The 16,843-nt window shown below is 38.9% G+C and overlaps 1 protein-coding gene across 1 annotated transcript; it reads right to left on the reverse strand.

The window, feature by feature from the left end:
* Positions 1-8,343: 8,343 nt before the first annotated feature.
* Positions 8,344-15,668, reverse strand: TMEM33 (transmembrane protein 33; the record flags this gene model as incomplete). Its single annotated transcript, XM_079534232.1, has 7 exons — positions 8,344-8,473; positions 10,054-10,137; positions 11,774-11,907; positions 12,683-12,750; positions 13,944-14,131; positions 14,574-14,668; positions 15,612-15,668. The coding sequence occupies 7 exons, from the start codon at positions 15,666-15,668 to the stop codon at positions 8,344-8,346; spliced, it is 756 nt and encodes a 251-aa protein (XP_079390358.1).
* Between the last annotated feature and the right edge of the window lie 1,175 nt (positions 15,669-16,843).

Genomic DNA, 16,843 nt, shown 5'->3' on the forward strand with positions numbered 1-16,843 from the left:
TTCACAGTTTGGGAGCCTGCCATGATATGCTAGAAAACATAGCAGCAGTGCAGCCCCACTGATTCCATCAGATGAGCCTGGGGCAGATCTGATGGCGTATTTTCCTGGTAAATGAGAACAGGTGGATTTGCATCAAAACCTCTGATTGGCTCTGATTTAGCATACCAGTGCAGACATTTCTTTTAACTTTAATGCTTTTTAAATACTGTTTTCCTAAAGGAAGATTTTACACTTCTGAAGAATTTGCTTTCTCCCTTGAGGAATTACTTGCATGTCTGAACAAAAATCAGTGAGAATTATACTGAGATGTATGCAGCTGCAATCAAATTAGGGAAAGGGGAAAGATTCATGCAGCTGCACACCCATCATGATACAAGTACATCCAAAAGCGTGCACTTAATGGTTATGTGGGAAAAGGGGGGGATAGAAAGATCATTCTTTTTGTATCAATAATCCTACACCTACACATGCAAGAAGTGACCTCAATGCTATGGAATTATTCAAAACTCACCTAGATGCAATCCTGTGTAACAAGCTTTGGGCTACCCTCCTAGAGCAGGGGTTGGACCAGATGATCTCCAGCAGTCCTTTCCAACCTCAGCCATTCCATGCATCTCTGTGAATCTGGATTTGTGCTACTGTAATTATTGTGAGTTACGACTGAAATGATTTGACAAAGGTTTTAAAATCTTTACTATGAGATGCTCTCAAGATCATGGGGTCTTTTAGCTTCACAACAGTTGTGACAAACATTATGGCCAATGAGTAATTATTTAGCTAAAGAAACCTTAACCAGAAAACTGCTTTTTCTTCAACTTACTTTCTAACGCGTAGGACAGGTAGATGTTTGTAAAACCAAACTACAATAACTCACAAAAAGACATTATTCTCAAATTTAGGAGGAAAAAGGTTCTAGTGTAGAAAATATACATCCAAGTGTACATAAAGTACATTGCTTCACAGATGCAAGTCATCCACTAGAGGTCATTGGTTTGGAACAAAACTAGCACACAAAAGAGAAATTCCATTTAGATTCATCTGATCAAGTCCTAGGTAGTTTCCAACTTTAATGGAAAAATAACTTGCAAGGGTAACAACAGTCACTTCTATCCTAAATCAGAAAGCTAGCTAAAACTCTTAAAAAATAGTGCTACACACATGCTCTCTTGAAGCAACTACTTTCAACATGAACAGTAGTATGCAGTCATGTGTAGAAACATGAGACTGGAAGAAGCCTCTGGTACTGTTAGATCAAGTCTGCTGCTCCATCTGTCATACAATCTTACGTGAACAAACTAAGCCCCACATTAAAAGCAGCTTGGCTCTTCTGCCCCCAGAAATCTTATTTTTTTTTTATTTAAGGAATGTGAAGTCAGTTTGCCTCCTGCTTTTGAAGTGTACAATGGCAAGACATTAAAAGCACCTATTCAGTGCAAGTATTTTTTTTTAAAGTATTCTTCCCTTACAAATGTGTGATGTTTGGCAAACAGAGAAGACTGGCAGAAGGCAGGGAGAGACTATTAAAAAAAAGATCAAACACTTTCAAATGAGAAGCAAAAAATAAGATGTAATATTTTGATCTTTAAGCCATTTATCTGCTGCTGTAAGTATTCGTATACAACATCAATCCCCAATGTGTACAGTGGGGTGGAGGTAAGCAGGCCATTTGGCTGCATCAAAGCAATGTTAAAGCTGAAATAATTAGAGTTGGGAATAGGACCACTGGGTAATTAAGAAATGCATACTAAACTGATATGTGCTGCTCTAACTATACTCACGTCTCAAAATTCCTTTGTATTATGCACCTTTATCAGTACTGCACCAATAAACACACTAGAATTTAGAAATGTGTTTTAAGTCAACTTCCCATTTCCATATATTAAAAAATTGTTAATAATGGCTTTGATTTAAACTTTCTGCTATTTTCACAATAGTTTTGTTCTGCTTTAGTCAGACCCTAACTGAAGCTCCTATAACAAAAAGCACATGGAAAGGAATTGCAATAGGCAAGTGTTATTTCAAAACACTGGTCAGATTTTCTAGAGAACAAAAATACAATTCTCAGTCTGTCATTTCACAAAACCCATGCAGGTGCACATATGGTATCTTCTCCTACACTGCTAACATAAAAGGTAACAAAACAATATGAAAAGGAAAAAAAAGCTTAACAAATATACCATGAAACCCAGTAGCAATACAGGCCGTAGTAAAGCTTTATTTCTTTTCCACTACAGGAGTCTCAAACATTATGGACAAAACCACATAATCCCACAACAGCTTTATTTTTCCCTCCAGGTAGATTGAGACCAGCCTGTCTGCTCTTGTACAGCATAGTGGCACCTAAAAATTCCAATTCATTTTCATACAGAATAAAGTAGCAATAACTTAGAACTAGAAAATTTAAATGCTGACCAGAAGATACTGATATCACAAAATCATGGATGGTAAATTGGGGTTTGTGGAAGCTTATAGTGTACCATAGAATTTCCATACCTCAATTACCTAAGAGCTGAATTCTTCCTCATTTTCCTTTTTTCTCCCCAGTCTTTTCTGTTTCTCCCTTCATGAAAACTGCAGCTGACATTAACTCCTGCTAATAATCTAGCCCTGCACCTTCACCTCTGCTTTTCAGCTTCATTATCCTGTAAAATATGTTGACTAGCTGATGTATCATCTCCACGCAACATACTCTTCATGTTTTGGCACTACCAAAGTGCATAAGTGAACATTCACAGGGGCACACACTGCAAGTTAAAATATAATGACCCTTTTCAAGAAAACTACTTTCTCCTCCTTAGGCAGGAATCCAGGCTGCGCGAGATGCGGGTCAAGCATGTGGAACTCCAGGTAAAGGGAAATTAACTCCCATTAACCATTTTCTTTAAAGAGTAATATCTTTTATGACTCCTTAGAACATAATTCATGCTTCATTCTCCAGAAGCAATGTAGGCCTACAACTCTGTGGTAGCAGCCAACAGAGACAGAATAAAGCCTGTATGATTTGAGCTGGGGTTGAACAGAAGCACTTAAATATGCCATCACTAATGAGCTAAGCCCATAAGAGGAGGATAACAGAAGATCACATTTTTTAAACCATACTGGTTTGTGATTTTGCTTACTTCTTACAAAAGAAAATATTACACAGATATAAATTCCAAGCAGTAAGTGCTAGCTAAGACCATTTTTTCAGATCAGCAATTGCTCTTATGTAGCTATGTGACTATGATTACATCACACAAAGTAACCTATCCGAAGATTCACAGGACAGGACTACTGCCAAAAGAGATACAGTTAACCCCCTCTACTAAAGATCTGCATGGAAATCCAACAGTAAACTGAGCACATGGTTACATTTTCACAGAAGATGTTATTACAAACACTAGGTATAAAGCAGAATGGTTCCAATGACTGGAAAAACAGGGATCAGCATTTCATTCTAATATGCGGCTTAATGTTTTTTATCTAGAAAAGCAAACGGGAAGCAGTAGCTCAGCATTCCCTGCACTATTCTAAACAAAGCAAATAAAAACCAAAACAACAGACACTTAAGACATTCAGCATATAAAGATTTTGGTCAGGAACACAAACTCTGAAACCTAAACTTACACAAGCGCTGTTTTGCAATGTAACATTGATAGTATTTTACATCCAGAAAAAAATATATATACACAATTTGATTTCAAGAACATCAACAAAACCATAGCTGTATCAATACAGAAAACAATTTAATTTGTTTCGAAATAAATATTTGACATACAAAGCACATACAGTGAGAAGGGTCACAGTAAATTACTAACGGAGTTACTTGCTCATTCACTGAGAAAAGCCCTTGGTATTTCCAATTTTATACCATCAGATTTATCATTCTTGCTGATTTAAGCACAGCAGTAAACAAATATGGATCCCAATGCTTTCCTTCACAGGTACTGGCATGGATAATTTACTGCAGTGATCCAATTTGAAAATCAGTAGGGACCAGTAAATTGCTGCATAAAAGAGCAAGCGAATGAGGTGCTTTTTCCTTAGTGTCAGCAGCCTGTGATTATTATGTTTATTAGATTTTCTTGAAAGGGCTTCACATTTTCTCAAATATGCAGGAGAACTATATTTCCCTTCTGAGCCTTACATTAGCATATTGTGCCTCAGTCCTTGAATGCAAGTAAAAAATGAATTTCTCAATTCATTTGAGAAGTTTGTACCATCTGGATGGCACAGAGCTAAGCAATGAAACTCCCTTACTTGGGCAATATCTCTCATTATCACAGAGCTGGCTTTTGCAAAAAGTTTAATAAGTAATGCTAGCGGTTCATTAAAAAGATATTTCTGAAGCCACGTTTAAGATTAAATTCAATTACATGATCCATACTGAGAACGTATCTTTGGAATAAAGGATAGCTTGAGAATCTGTAAGTTTGACTTTCCTGGGATTTTTTAAGAAACTTACACCACATTAAAAGTTCTATTACAGAGATACACAATTTCAGTATACTTTAACCACAAATATATGCAGCAATTATAGACAACTGCAACAGATCAGCATAGCCTATTAAAATCTGGCACAGGAAGTGCCACTGTCACATATTTCTTCCCTCAACAGAAAGACACCAGAGCCATACCTAGCTCTTGCAGGTAGGAAGCAGTTTTTGAAAACATTTTAGAAGAGCATGCTCTTCTAGCTCTATGGTCTTTGCCAGCCTTAATCTGAGCACTGCAAGGTACAGCACTTTTTGGAAATAGGACCAAATCATACGTAACATAGCAACAAATCACCAGAATGATTGCCTCCAATGCCCAGTTTTTGTTTTTCCCTCCCACTGTTTCCTCCACTAGAGTTCTTACATCACCTCAGGAGATGAACCTTTCCTCCCACACCTCAATTCTTATCTGTAAAATGGACAAGAACTATACTTGCTTAATTAGAGATTGCACAGCAAACATGGCAATATGGGAGCCTAGTGATAAAAAGGTCCAGCATGGACTGTGCAAAGCAACCAACTAAATTATTTGTTTGGACATTACTAGCACAAAATTAACAGCTCAGAAGGCTTCAGAACAAACAGCAGTTCATGATTATAATTTAAAAAAAAAATCACTAACATGGAACTTAAAATATTGCAATATATTGACCAATATTGCTCCCTTTGAACATCCATCATAGAACAATTAGCATTTCAGTTATGAAGGAAAGAAAACATAAGACTGACAACACAAAACTGATAATGAAAAGACGAAAATTAAAAGACAATAAAGGAAAAGATGGATGCACATTAGTGGATTACTGTGCGTGCAAGAAATCCCAAATGGCAATAGCTGCTCCCAACAGACCCAATTGGTCCTGGTGTTTTATTTCTCTACAGGAGAGAACAGAACAGGTAAGTGTTATCCTAGAATATCACATCTATAGCAAACTTGTGCACAGCAAGGGGTGCATCTACCTAAAAATTTATCCAACAGCACTTTAACTTATGGAAGTTTAGACAATAAGAACAATTACCAGTGTGATTCATACCAATGGGAACAATAACGCTACCTAGTAGGCAACCATTCTCCATGACAAAAGCTGTTCTGCTTCATATTTGGGGTTCACATTTTTACAGTCAGTTTCAACATCTCTCCGCTATCACAGACTTCTGTTATAGCGAAGTGCTGACAGTGAAATAATATGAGCAGTAGCAGTTATTAAGGAAGTAGGCACACGAGCAGAATGTTTTTTGTTAGCATTGAGACAGCTTGGTTTTACCAGGAAGGCAGCATAAGGCTACAATAAATAAAAACAAAGTTGATACAGTGTACAGGTGAGCTGCCTCATTTATTTTGCTTGGAAATTATGCTTATCCCTTTATATCATACTTTTGAGGCACTCCTCTAAGTTTTAACAGGCCACAACAAAATCCAGGCCTCAGTTTCGTCAAACAGCTCTTGACAAAGCCAAGAGCACAGCACTAGCCAAATCAAGCTCCTTTTATGACAAAATATTTCTCCACAACCCATTTTTAATACTACTCGTCAGAAAAAATGTTTAAGTTTCACATCCACATTTAGACTTGTACCGTAACCTCATTCACTTATTCCTTTTAACCAGCCTTCCCCTTTCACTGAGCTGGATCTCAGATTCAGCATCCTTCAGTTACAGCTGCAATATATCAGTTCCAACTCACTCAAATTTAATAAGAGCATATAGTTAAAGAACAGCAGACCACATTCACAACAGTTTTCTTAGACCAGAAGAACTTGCTCACAAGAAACATGTTATTATCCTTATACTAACTACCAAAGCATTTATTTGCTTTCCATTACTGGGATTGGGGATGAACTTAGATGACCTATTCAAAAGTGAAGAGCTGAACAGAGCCTGATGTCACCAGTCAAAAACAGTCAAAAAGGTCTAGAACAGTGCTGAAGAGTTGCAGTGGTAAGAAGTAGGTCTAGATTTCTCCTCTGAGATCATTGCTGTAGTGCCTACTCTTGGGTTAAGTTTTGAAGGAAAGAGTAATAAATCTTTGCATTGTAGAAGGCAAAAATTTCTGTAATATGACTTAGAGATGCACAAGATACTGAGTTGTCCCATTTCAAGAGCTGCAGTGGTAAGTGTGCACACATATAAGCACAAAACTGCGTTCTGCTCAACTTCCAGGTTCAAGTATCAGCACATTCCGTTAAAAAGAAAGCTTGAAGAGCCTAGCAAATTACATTTAACACTCATTTTATTGCAGTAGAAATTTTAGGTTTTATAAAATCCTCAAGTTACAGGATATACACATAGTGAATCTTGTTGCAAGTATTAGCAGCAGTAGAGCAGTACTGCATGCAGTTGCTTATGCAGTATGCAAGTGTTCTATAAATAACTAATCACGTTCAGAAAGCAAGATGCAAAGTCAAAGAGTATCATATTCGATTACCAAAAACAGGTCTTTATCAGTACCAAGAGGTTGAGCAAAAAATTAAGTGTGTAAATACACAGCTCTAAAATAGCAAGCTAAAACAACTGAAAAGGCCAAATAACATCCGCATTGCAAACAAGATAACTCAGTAGTTACATACTTTGCTCTGAGACTGTTTTCAGAAGTGTTTCACATTTCTTCTGACTAAGGAAGAAGAGCACAGTACCTTAGGATTTTTACAAAAGGCCAATTATCCCATTTAATTTTATGCAATTAGAACATTAATATTAGCTACAGAAGATAAGGCAAATACTTTGCCTTGAACTTATGGAAAGATATTACATGCGGGCAGATAACACTCTTTTTCTATGACCTACCTTTCAGCTGCTGGGTGAATACATAATCAGCACTCAATTTAATATTCACTTCTGTAGTCATGATACTGCCTTCAGATCAGTCATAAGATGGATTTACGCCAAAAAATCCTATAGCAATTTGTTTCAATAGCTGCCTGAACAGGTGCAATCCTTTATGCAAATTTCCCATTACAATGAGAGTCTCAGAAACTGGAATAACAATTTATATAGAGCTAGCTACAGATTAATCTTCTAAAAAGCAGACATGCTTGAATTACTGCAGTCTCACATTTGTGTAGACACAAGAACATATCCGCAATGATTCTCCAAAACTTACAACATTTACATTGATTAGTTCACTTAAGAGATGGTTAAAAGTTTAAGCATTGCATCTTTGTCTGAAAAGCCTCCAGGTCAGCAGTTTGGCTTGGTAAAACATCCTGTTTTGACAAGACAACTGAATTCTCCATGGTCAGAGCCTTGAGATTTCTCCCAGCAACCAAACAGAAGGCTTCATCATAACTCTTCTGAGCTTTTACCTTATCTTTAAATGACGTTAGCAGAAATAGGCTCTCCTGAAAAGGTGTTACCTATACCAGCTCGATACCCTTTAAATTTTGTTAAATTAAAGGTGGGCAGTATTTTTCACTGAATATAGTGATTTGGACAATAATTCTACATATATTTAGTAAGCAGAAGAATACTGTCCAACATGTACTGCCTAGGTGTATGTACCAATGCTACCTGCTAGAGACACCCTACCATAGCAATGGTTCCAGCTAGTATAAACCTATTATGCACAGGCTCTTAAAGAGTTTTAATCAGCATCCAACAACTAATGATTTCTAAAAAACAATTCTGCAGGACTGGGTACGTTTAGGATAGAATGCAGCTACTTTTTTTCCACCAATTACCAATATAGCACAGTAATTTTGAAGTTTCCATGACTTGCTTTTGATATGCTAAATTTTATATTATCTCCAAGAAAAGCAAAGACACATTTTTATACAGCCTGGAGTGAGATCAGTGTAAAACCAGAAATTTAATCATCAGCAGAAGTGCCAGCTGCTCATAATGTTCACAATAGACGCGTGTCTGAAATTTGGCTATGCAGCAGTTGGTGCCAATCTGCTTATAAAGGAAATGCTGCTGAGACACAGTCTTCTTACAAAAACAGGGCATGAGGGCTTCATTATTAAATGTTCAACAACAATTCTCAACTCAGTGAAGAGAGTCCTGGGGGAAAAAAAAAAAAAGATTTAAATACAGAATAAAAATCATATAGCATTCACCAGAAGCAACTAATATCTAAATCACCTTTTCATTCATTTATTTTCTAAATAAAATAATTTTTAAAAAATTTACTACAACAACACACACTAATTCTAGTTAGCAAGTCCTTTAGATCAACTCAGCGTTGCAGCATCCTGCAAGAATTTCAGAATTCTTATTCTCTAAATGTTAATATTTTTTAATCACATTTAACTTAGTAAAGGACATGAAGACAGCAGAAAAATTCCACATTCAAGCAGGAAAAAAAAAAACAACAAAAACCAAACACCATAAAGAAATCAGAACACCCACTGCAGGTAGGCCGGAAAGAAGAGTGATAATTTCTTATAAATAGTATAAGAATTCAGGAGGCAAGAAAAAGTGGAGTACTTGTGTTGCTTCTCATTAGAATGCAAACAACCCTGTATTCTAGATTCAGCTTTTAAAAAGAAACACTGAAGAAATAAAACCTGAAACACTAGCAGCACTTGAAATTACAAAAAGACAAGAAACTGGTCTTATTAGAAGTTTGTTTTCATGCACTTTTTTTTTTTTTTTACATAAAAAAGTATCTTCACAAATACTTCAAATATATATATTTTTTTAATACATGCAATAAGACTGATTGATTTCAAAATAAGAGGAAAATTGAGGCAATAAAATTTGTGATTCTAAAACCTGTCTTTGCATATCATGGCAGCCAAAGCTGCTGCTCTGGTATTTTATCAAACATTTTCCTAATTAGATAGTGATCAGATAGGAAAGTGAAATCTTACACTATACAAAAGCTTGACAAGAGAGAAATCCCAAAAAAGCATTGCCCTGAGCAAATCCTAGAAATACTTATAGTTTCAAGGTTTAAAGCACTGAAAGTTGGTCAAGTCAATGCAGAACAAAATCAATAATGCTCTATTTCACTTATAATAAACCTTACTTATAAATTTAAAGGAGGTAATGAGTATGTTTGAGATCATACACGGACTTTTTCTCTCCAGTTGACATTACACAAGTTCGCACATATCTGTTCATGCACATGTGTAGCCTTAGAGAGACCAAGAATCTAAAAATATCTTTCTGATAAATGGTTGCAGAACAATTAAAAGACTCTTCTCCTAAAGCATACTTTTTAATTATGCAAACATGTTCTGAAAGCTCTCATTCAAGGACAGCACTTTAGTTGACTTCAGTTACATGAAATAAACGTTACTTTAAAGGATTGTGGCAAATTTTTTTATTTAAAACAAACATACATACATATCCAGATATATTTCACATTCTATCATTACCACTCGCACAGGTTGTGGATTCTCCTCCTCTGGAGATAAAGACCTATACCTGGATGCCTACCTATGCAGCCTGCAGTAGGGGGCCTGCTTTGCAGGGGGGTTGGACTCAACCATCTCTGGGGGTCCCTTCCAACCCCTACAATTCCGTGATTCTATGATTTGGTATTATGTGTTATGTATCCGTTACAGAATGAAAAATGTCTGTATTTAAACACTACACTGTTAAACGCTAACTTCCAAAATCAATGTGGTGATTACCTGCAGTACGGGTTTCGCCGAGAAGAGTAGCGTAATGTTAGAAACCTATAGTAAATGAATGGCTGGAGCAGACTCCCTTGACCACTGAAAGAGAACAGAGAAGCAGAGGTTAATGCTGATTTACATAAATAAAATAGAGTCAGGACTTTCCCTAAGAAAACCTAGGAAACTATCCCAGCTCAAAAAAGCCAGACTGGGGTGGTATTTGTTCAGACAATCCAGATCTGACAGCATAAAACATACATAACCATGCCTTTACAAAGGCAGAAACTTTAAGAAATGTAGTATAACTGCATCTGATGATGGGTAAAGAATCACAGAAGTGACAGCACAGAGTAGTTTGGTATTAAGGAAAAGCTTGCTGGACAAGCATGAAAATTGACTGATGTGAGTATTCCAGTTACACTGAGCTTTTTCAGCTCACAGCATGGTTCATGTTATAGAAGCACTATACTTATAGTACCTTTTGAAAAAAATCTTAGAACACAATGGAGACTATTATTTATGTATTCATATATTAACACTAATTAAACTGTTTCAGTTACTCTGAAATGAGATTTTTGTACTTCACAAAGCTGCTGTTCTATGTGACAGAGCTGCAAACCAAGACACAGCAAAGCACAGAAACATCTTGAGCTTACTTGACTGAAGCTTCTTTATATAATGTAATACTAAAAATCTGTGTCACCATATCATAGTTCCAGAGTGGAAAAAGCAAAGTCTTGCATCTGTATGGTATTTACAAGCAATCTAACAGGCTTCAACAGTTTGTTCTCTAAACTTCCACCACAGTTTCATTTAACCCCTATACTGTTTTTACACTTGGTATATCATCTGTTACAAGTTTCTACTAGATGACTTATCAACTAGCTCCATTCCACACACTGAATTCCGTATAGAGAGGAAAAACACAAAGATCTTCGCCCCAAAGTTTTAGAGCAATCAAATGTTTCAGATGCTGGATACAGATAGTATCCATCAGTTGCTAAGTGGCCTTTGAAGGAAATACAATCCATCGGGGCTTAAGCATTTAAGTGTTCAGCTGCCCTACTGTAAGATAGAGACAAATGATGCATTCTATCATCTTGTAAGAAAATAAAGCTTCCCTTCTACTGCCTTTGAGACCACTCAAGACAAATGCTCTCACTGCGCTATGACATGCATAATGCAAATATTCCATCTTCAAGTACTGAAAGGAAGCAACTCAAACTTCAGTCATTGGCAGACTGTTACATCTATGTGACTTCAGTAGGATTCCAACATGTACATTCTTAAGATCCCCAAAATGAAATCAACAGGCTGCACACAAACAAAGCAGGCAAACCCAGATGGAATAAATAAGGGTTTGTGGTCAGAAGTAACATGGGAGAGGACATAACCTGCTCCTCCTTGCACTTTTCAAGCACCATGAAATTCCATGCCACTTAAACTTTTGGGATCTAAAACTAGAAGCAAGAGTAAACAGATGCTTTTCAGTAGGGCTAAAGATCAATATTCTGTTACACTGTCCAAAATTTAACATACTGAATGCTATGAAAGGGAAAGCTGTTTTGTTTTGTTTTTTCTTCCGTGCCCAACTATACCAGAATGAATGCTGTTTGATTTCATGATGCACAGACAACTATACACACAGAGATCCCTGTAACTCACAGAATTAACTACAAAAAATAATCTCATGCACAAAATTCCTAATTCTGAAAATACTAATGATAATTCTTACCTGAAGAGCATAAAAACTGTGGCTGGCATCAGAAAAATTTCATTGCAAGCAATGAATTTTAGAATATTCTGTTGATTAGCATTCAGTTTCTCTAGAAGATTTCTCAGAAAGGGCAGGCTATTTGAGCCTCGTGCCTTAAAGAAAAAAAAAAAAAAAAAACACCACATCATTTCTTCAGCATAAAGTAGAATTAACATCTACCATTTATGAGTCATTTCAGCAAGTGATTGAAATTAATACTGCAAAGAATACTTTCAAGAAGTGTGGAGCCCCCATCAGAATAACCATTAATAATCTCAGGAACCATAGGCACATAAAGCTTAATTAAAAATAAAGTGTGCTGTAAATTCCCATGCACACATTCTATGTTTAAGTGCACAGGGCTGGCCAGAAGCCTTATTCTGTCCACTAGGATGAAGTGCCTACAGTAGCAAGACGGCCTGGGCAGGATACACTGGATGTTGGAGATGCATTAAGCTGTAGAAAACTGTATATTGAGCAGATGGTTCACTTGACAATTTTATTTTATTTTATTTTTTGCTTCTTAGCTTCACCCTGAGGTTTGTTATTCCACCACTGAAATGGAACATTTGACTTCATAGCATATGGTTTAGCCTGAAAAGACAGGTCAGAAGTTTGGACCCCACTGTTAGACACTAGTGGCCTCCTTCAAAGAGAACCATTTCAAGAGAAATAATTGGTGTCAGCTTCAGCATATCACTAAGTTATAACAGAAGGAGAAAAACAACTAGAAGACCTCTCAGATTCTGTGCCAAGATTCCATACTACAGTTTCACTCTAACTCCTCTAACGTAGCTGAAGGAAACCACAGCTGCAACTCCCAAACTTGCTTATAAATCCCACGTGCACCAAGGGTATTAATCACATTGTATACTATGCCATACTTACATCAAGAACTTTCTTTGTGTATGTAGCAGCATGAAGCAAAGAGAACAGCAGAACTGGGAAAATACTCACTGAAGCAAGAATAAGGAAAAAAAAAGACTGAAGAAGTGTATCATTTCCCCACGATATTATGCAAGAGGTCAGCTGGAATGAGCAACACTCAAGTAAGACACATCTATGTTTAACATCTATATTTATAGCTGTTCCATTTTCTCCTTACATCTTTCTTTGCTATGCATTCTTCTTATTTAAAATCAGTGTATACATATGTATGCAGAAGTAGAACATACACCATGATTACACACCTGTCTGCTTCTAATGAAATGCATTCTTTCTACATGAAAGACGTGTAAGGTTACTACTTAAAATCCACCATATACACATAGCACAGTTTTATAAACAGATGCTACAAAATGCATTTTATCACCAAAGAACATGCAATTTCCAGCAGTTCAGAGAGCAAGGACATAGACATTCCTCTGCCAAAGGCATTCCAAGAGTAGGACATCAAGCATACACACAACGCAGCATGAAGAAGAGCTACTTCAATATCAGCTTTGACGAGCCACAGGAATAAGCCCTTTTTGCAGAACGTTTAGTTACTTATCCAGAACAGCTATTAGAGAATAATTGCATCTCGACATATGTTTTACTTCTAGAGAAGTTATATATAAACTTGCTCCAGTCATAAATGTCATAAATAAAAGTTATCAGTTTTTCTTAAAGGATCATGTAAGATTGGTTATAGAATTCTCTGAATTTAAGTTTCAGGAAGAGAAAATAAGATAAGGATCAGAGACTGCAGTGCATTATGTACAGAGGTGATTAACCTGAACATGGATCAATTCTATTTTACATAGAGTATGTTTTGTGAATAGTAAACATACTCTTTTCTTTAAGTCACAGAATCACAGAATGGCCTGGGTTGGAACGGACCTCATGGATCATGGATCTCTAACTCCCCTACCACGGGCAAGGCCACCAACCTCCCCATTTAATACTTAACCAGGCTGCCCAGGGCCCCATCCAATCTGGACTCAAACACCTCCAGGGACGGGGCATCCACAACCTCTGAGGGCAGCCTGTTCCAGCACCCTGCTACTCTCATAGTAAAGAACTTCCCCCTGACAGCCAACCTAAATCTTCCTCCTTCAGCTTAAAAGCACTTCCCCTTGTCCTGCAATGGATGTGGCATGGGTGATGAAAAGAATCAAGTTTTTAAGATATTTAAAAACGTTACCAAGACAACCCAAGCAAAGGATACTTGTGACAGGGTAGGAGTTCACAAAGATAAGAGAGTACAGCAGGTAGTGGCAGCTGTCCTCCAGCAAAGCCTGGGCCAGAAAGGCCCTGCTAAGCTGGAAGTGTGGTAGCCTTTGGTGTAGTCGGAGAGCACTAGTGAGAGCATTTGCCAGCAAGGCGCGCTGATAGAAGCTTGCTGCTTCATGCAACCTGCAAATCATCAGAGGAGACGTTACCATATGAACCAAGCCCCTGTTCAGAAGCCTTTCACCCCTGAGAATTGCATCACAATTGTGCAGTACTTTTCATATTTCTGTTATCATACATCAGCACTGTTACCAAAATACACTTAGAAACTGGTAACAGTGACTTAATGCAGATGTTGAAGGTAAAAATAATATATTATTTATTCCATAACTACATTGAAACATGAGTATTTGCCAGTACTTGACAATTGCTGAGCATTTTCTAAACATACCAACAAATGTTTAAAGCCAATCTTAAATAAGTGAATTAGTAAAATCTTTTCTCACAAACCAACCCAACAAACTAAATAATAGAAAGTTACCCTTACTTGGGAAACTGCTCTATGAAAACAGAATGTAGTCACTTATAAATTTTTAATGTTGTTTCACAATGTTAAAATACATACCCTAGAAGAGGCAGGACAAATAAAGCAGAGCAGTAAACTGTGAACAAGCGGGAAATCCACATTGCTGTATCCAACTTGTTAGCCATCAGAAATTGCTACATTAAAAGATAACAATAACAAAAACACAACCCCAAATAAGTTGGTATCTTAATATTTGCATACAAGGAACATTATTCCTTCAGTATTAAATGGCAGCCTTGACTAGGATCAAACTATTGCCTGAAGGGAGTATTTTCATCCTGCATGATACTAGATTCATACAATGTTTCAATGTACTAACCAGATTGCAAATGGAGCCTTTTCACTCTGAGGCAGCCTTCTGTATCCTACAATGAACCACAGCACCGAGATCCTCTGTAGAGGCAGTGAGTGTCTCTACACAGACCAATCTCATTGGGTAGCCAACTTCAAGAACTTCTCAAGCAACCTCTTCAGACCAAACTGGCTGCTGTATCTATCGCTCCAGGGCTCATTTTAAATGAAATTTCAAGCAGCTAGGCCTAGGATCACCACACTTCTTATGCAAGAGAAGAAAGAAGTAGCAAACTGAAGCTGACATGACTGCTTCCAAGGGAAAAGGTCATGGATTCAAATAAATAAACAAATGGAATTCCCAACACTCCAGCACTTCTCCTGTTTTTCAACACTGCTTAACCACGGTCCCTTTCCCTGGTTTACACGGCCCCCGCACCAGGAAGGCTGTAACAAACCACGGCACACTTTCAGTTACACACATCAGAACGCTGCCCTCCTTCCAGCCGCACTCCTCGTGGGTTATCCGTCCTGCTCCCACATTCGCGTGCTTCACTTTGCGTTTGACTTCAGCCAGGACCTCCTTTTTTTTTCCTTTTTATTTTTTTGCCCGCTCTCACCTCCCGCTCTCCCAGCCTCTTTGCACTCCTCCTCCCCGCCGTCGCCCGAGCGGCACCTCCCTCCCGGCACCGGGGCCACGGGGTCACCGAGGACAGCCGGCCCCGCTCCGTGCCCCCACCCTCCCCGCACAGCCGGGCCTGCTCTGCCCGGCCCGGCGCTGCTCACCACGGCTCCGCCGCCGGCTCCGCCTTGCGCGGGTCCGTTCTGCGTAGAATCCGCCATGGCCGCACCTGCGGAGAGAGAAGCGCCTCAGCCGGGTCTGGGATCGGGACGGCCTCCGCTTCCCACCTTCCGCCCCCGGCCCTGCGGGACGCACGGCGAGAGCCACCGGCCCCGATCCCACGCGCCGCTAGGCCCTGCCCCGGATGCGGCCTGATGTCACTTCCAGCGCCCCGTGCAGCCTGCCGGGCAATGTAGGCTCGCTGACGTCACGCTGCCCGGCTCGTGACGTCACAAGGCCTCGCCGGGAGCCGCGGCGGCGTTGGGTTCCAAGCCCTGCGCCCCACGGGTGCCCTGAGGCGGGGCGGGGCGCGGTGCCCGCCTGCGGCCCTGAGCTGCTTCGCCTGTGCAATGACATCACTGCATGCGGCGCATCAGCACGGCGGCGGGCATTCATGCTCTCTTATGGCACCTCTGGCTCTGCCGCTCCCTCCAGGCCTGGTGCTCATTTCCCTGCTTGCTCTGCGTGCTCCCCATAGAGCTGGTGCTGCGTGAACCACATCAGCAATGCTGTTGTGAAGCCAGAGATGGACGACACAAGGCACAACTCTCCCGCTCACTCTGTAATATGTAGCATGTGCCATCTGAAAGGCCTCGGAAGTGATTAATGCTCCTTTCATTGATACATTCTTTGTCTTAATATTGATTTTTTTAATTGATCTGAGCCACACGTGATTTTATTCTTGGTTAGAGGTCCATGAATGGAGCACAATTCCGCTGAAGCAACTATCTAGCAAAAGAAGACAAATAAAAAACCTTGAGATGGAAGCCTTTGCCTTCTGGCTTGGTCTGAGCTCTGGGGTTTCTCTCAGGGATGTGCTACAGGTTCCCCCTCCTGGTGACAGATTCCAGAAATGCAAGCCACCTGCTCAAGGTTCTAATCATTCCCAGATGCTTTTAATTACTCTTCAGCAGGAAGAAAAAAATTAAAAAAAAAAAAAAAAAGAAAGAAAGAAAAAGGCATCCTTTGGGGAAGGAGGCTGTTGGAACAATCAGCCACAATCAGTTTCTGGCTTGTGATGATTAAACTTAAAGATTGATTGGAACAGACTCAGGAAGGCACCAGGAGAATGCGTAATGAAATGACAGGGAAGGAGCAAAAGAAGTCAGCTGATAGAGTCTCAAATATCATAACCATTACAAGCAATTTAAGACTTTGTGCTAATTAACACATTTTA

Source organism: Tetrao urogallus, assembly GCF_951394365.1.
Source record: "Tetrao urogallus genome assembly, chromosome: 4".
NCBI classification, from domain to species: Eukaryota; Metazoa; Chordata; class Aves; order Galliformes; family Phasianidae; genus Tetrao; species Tetrao urogallus.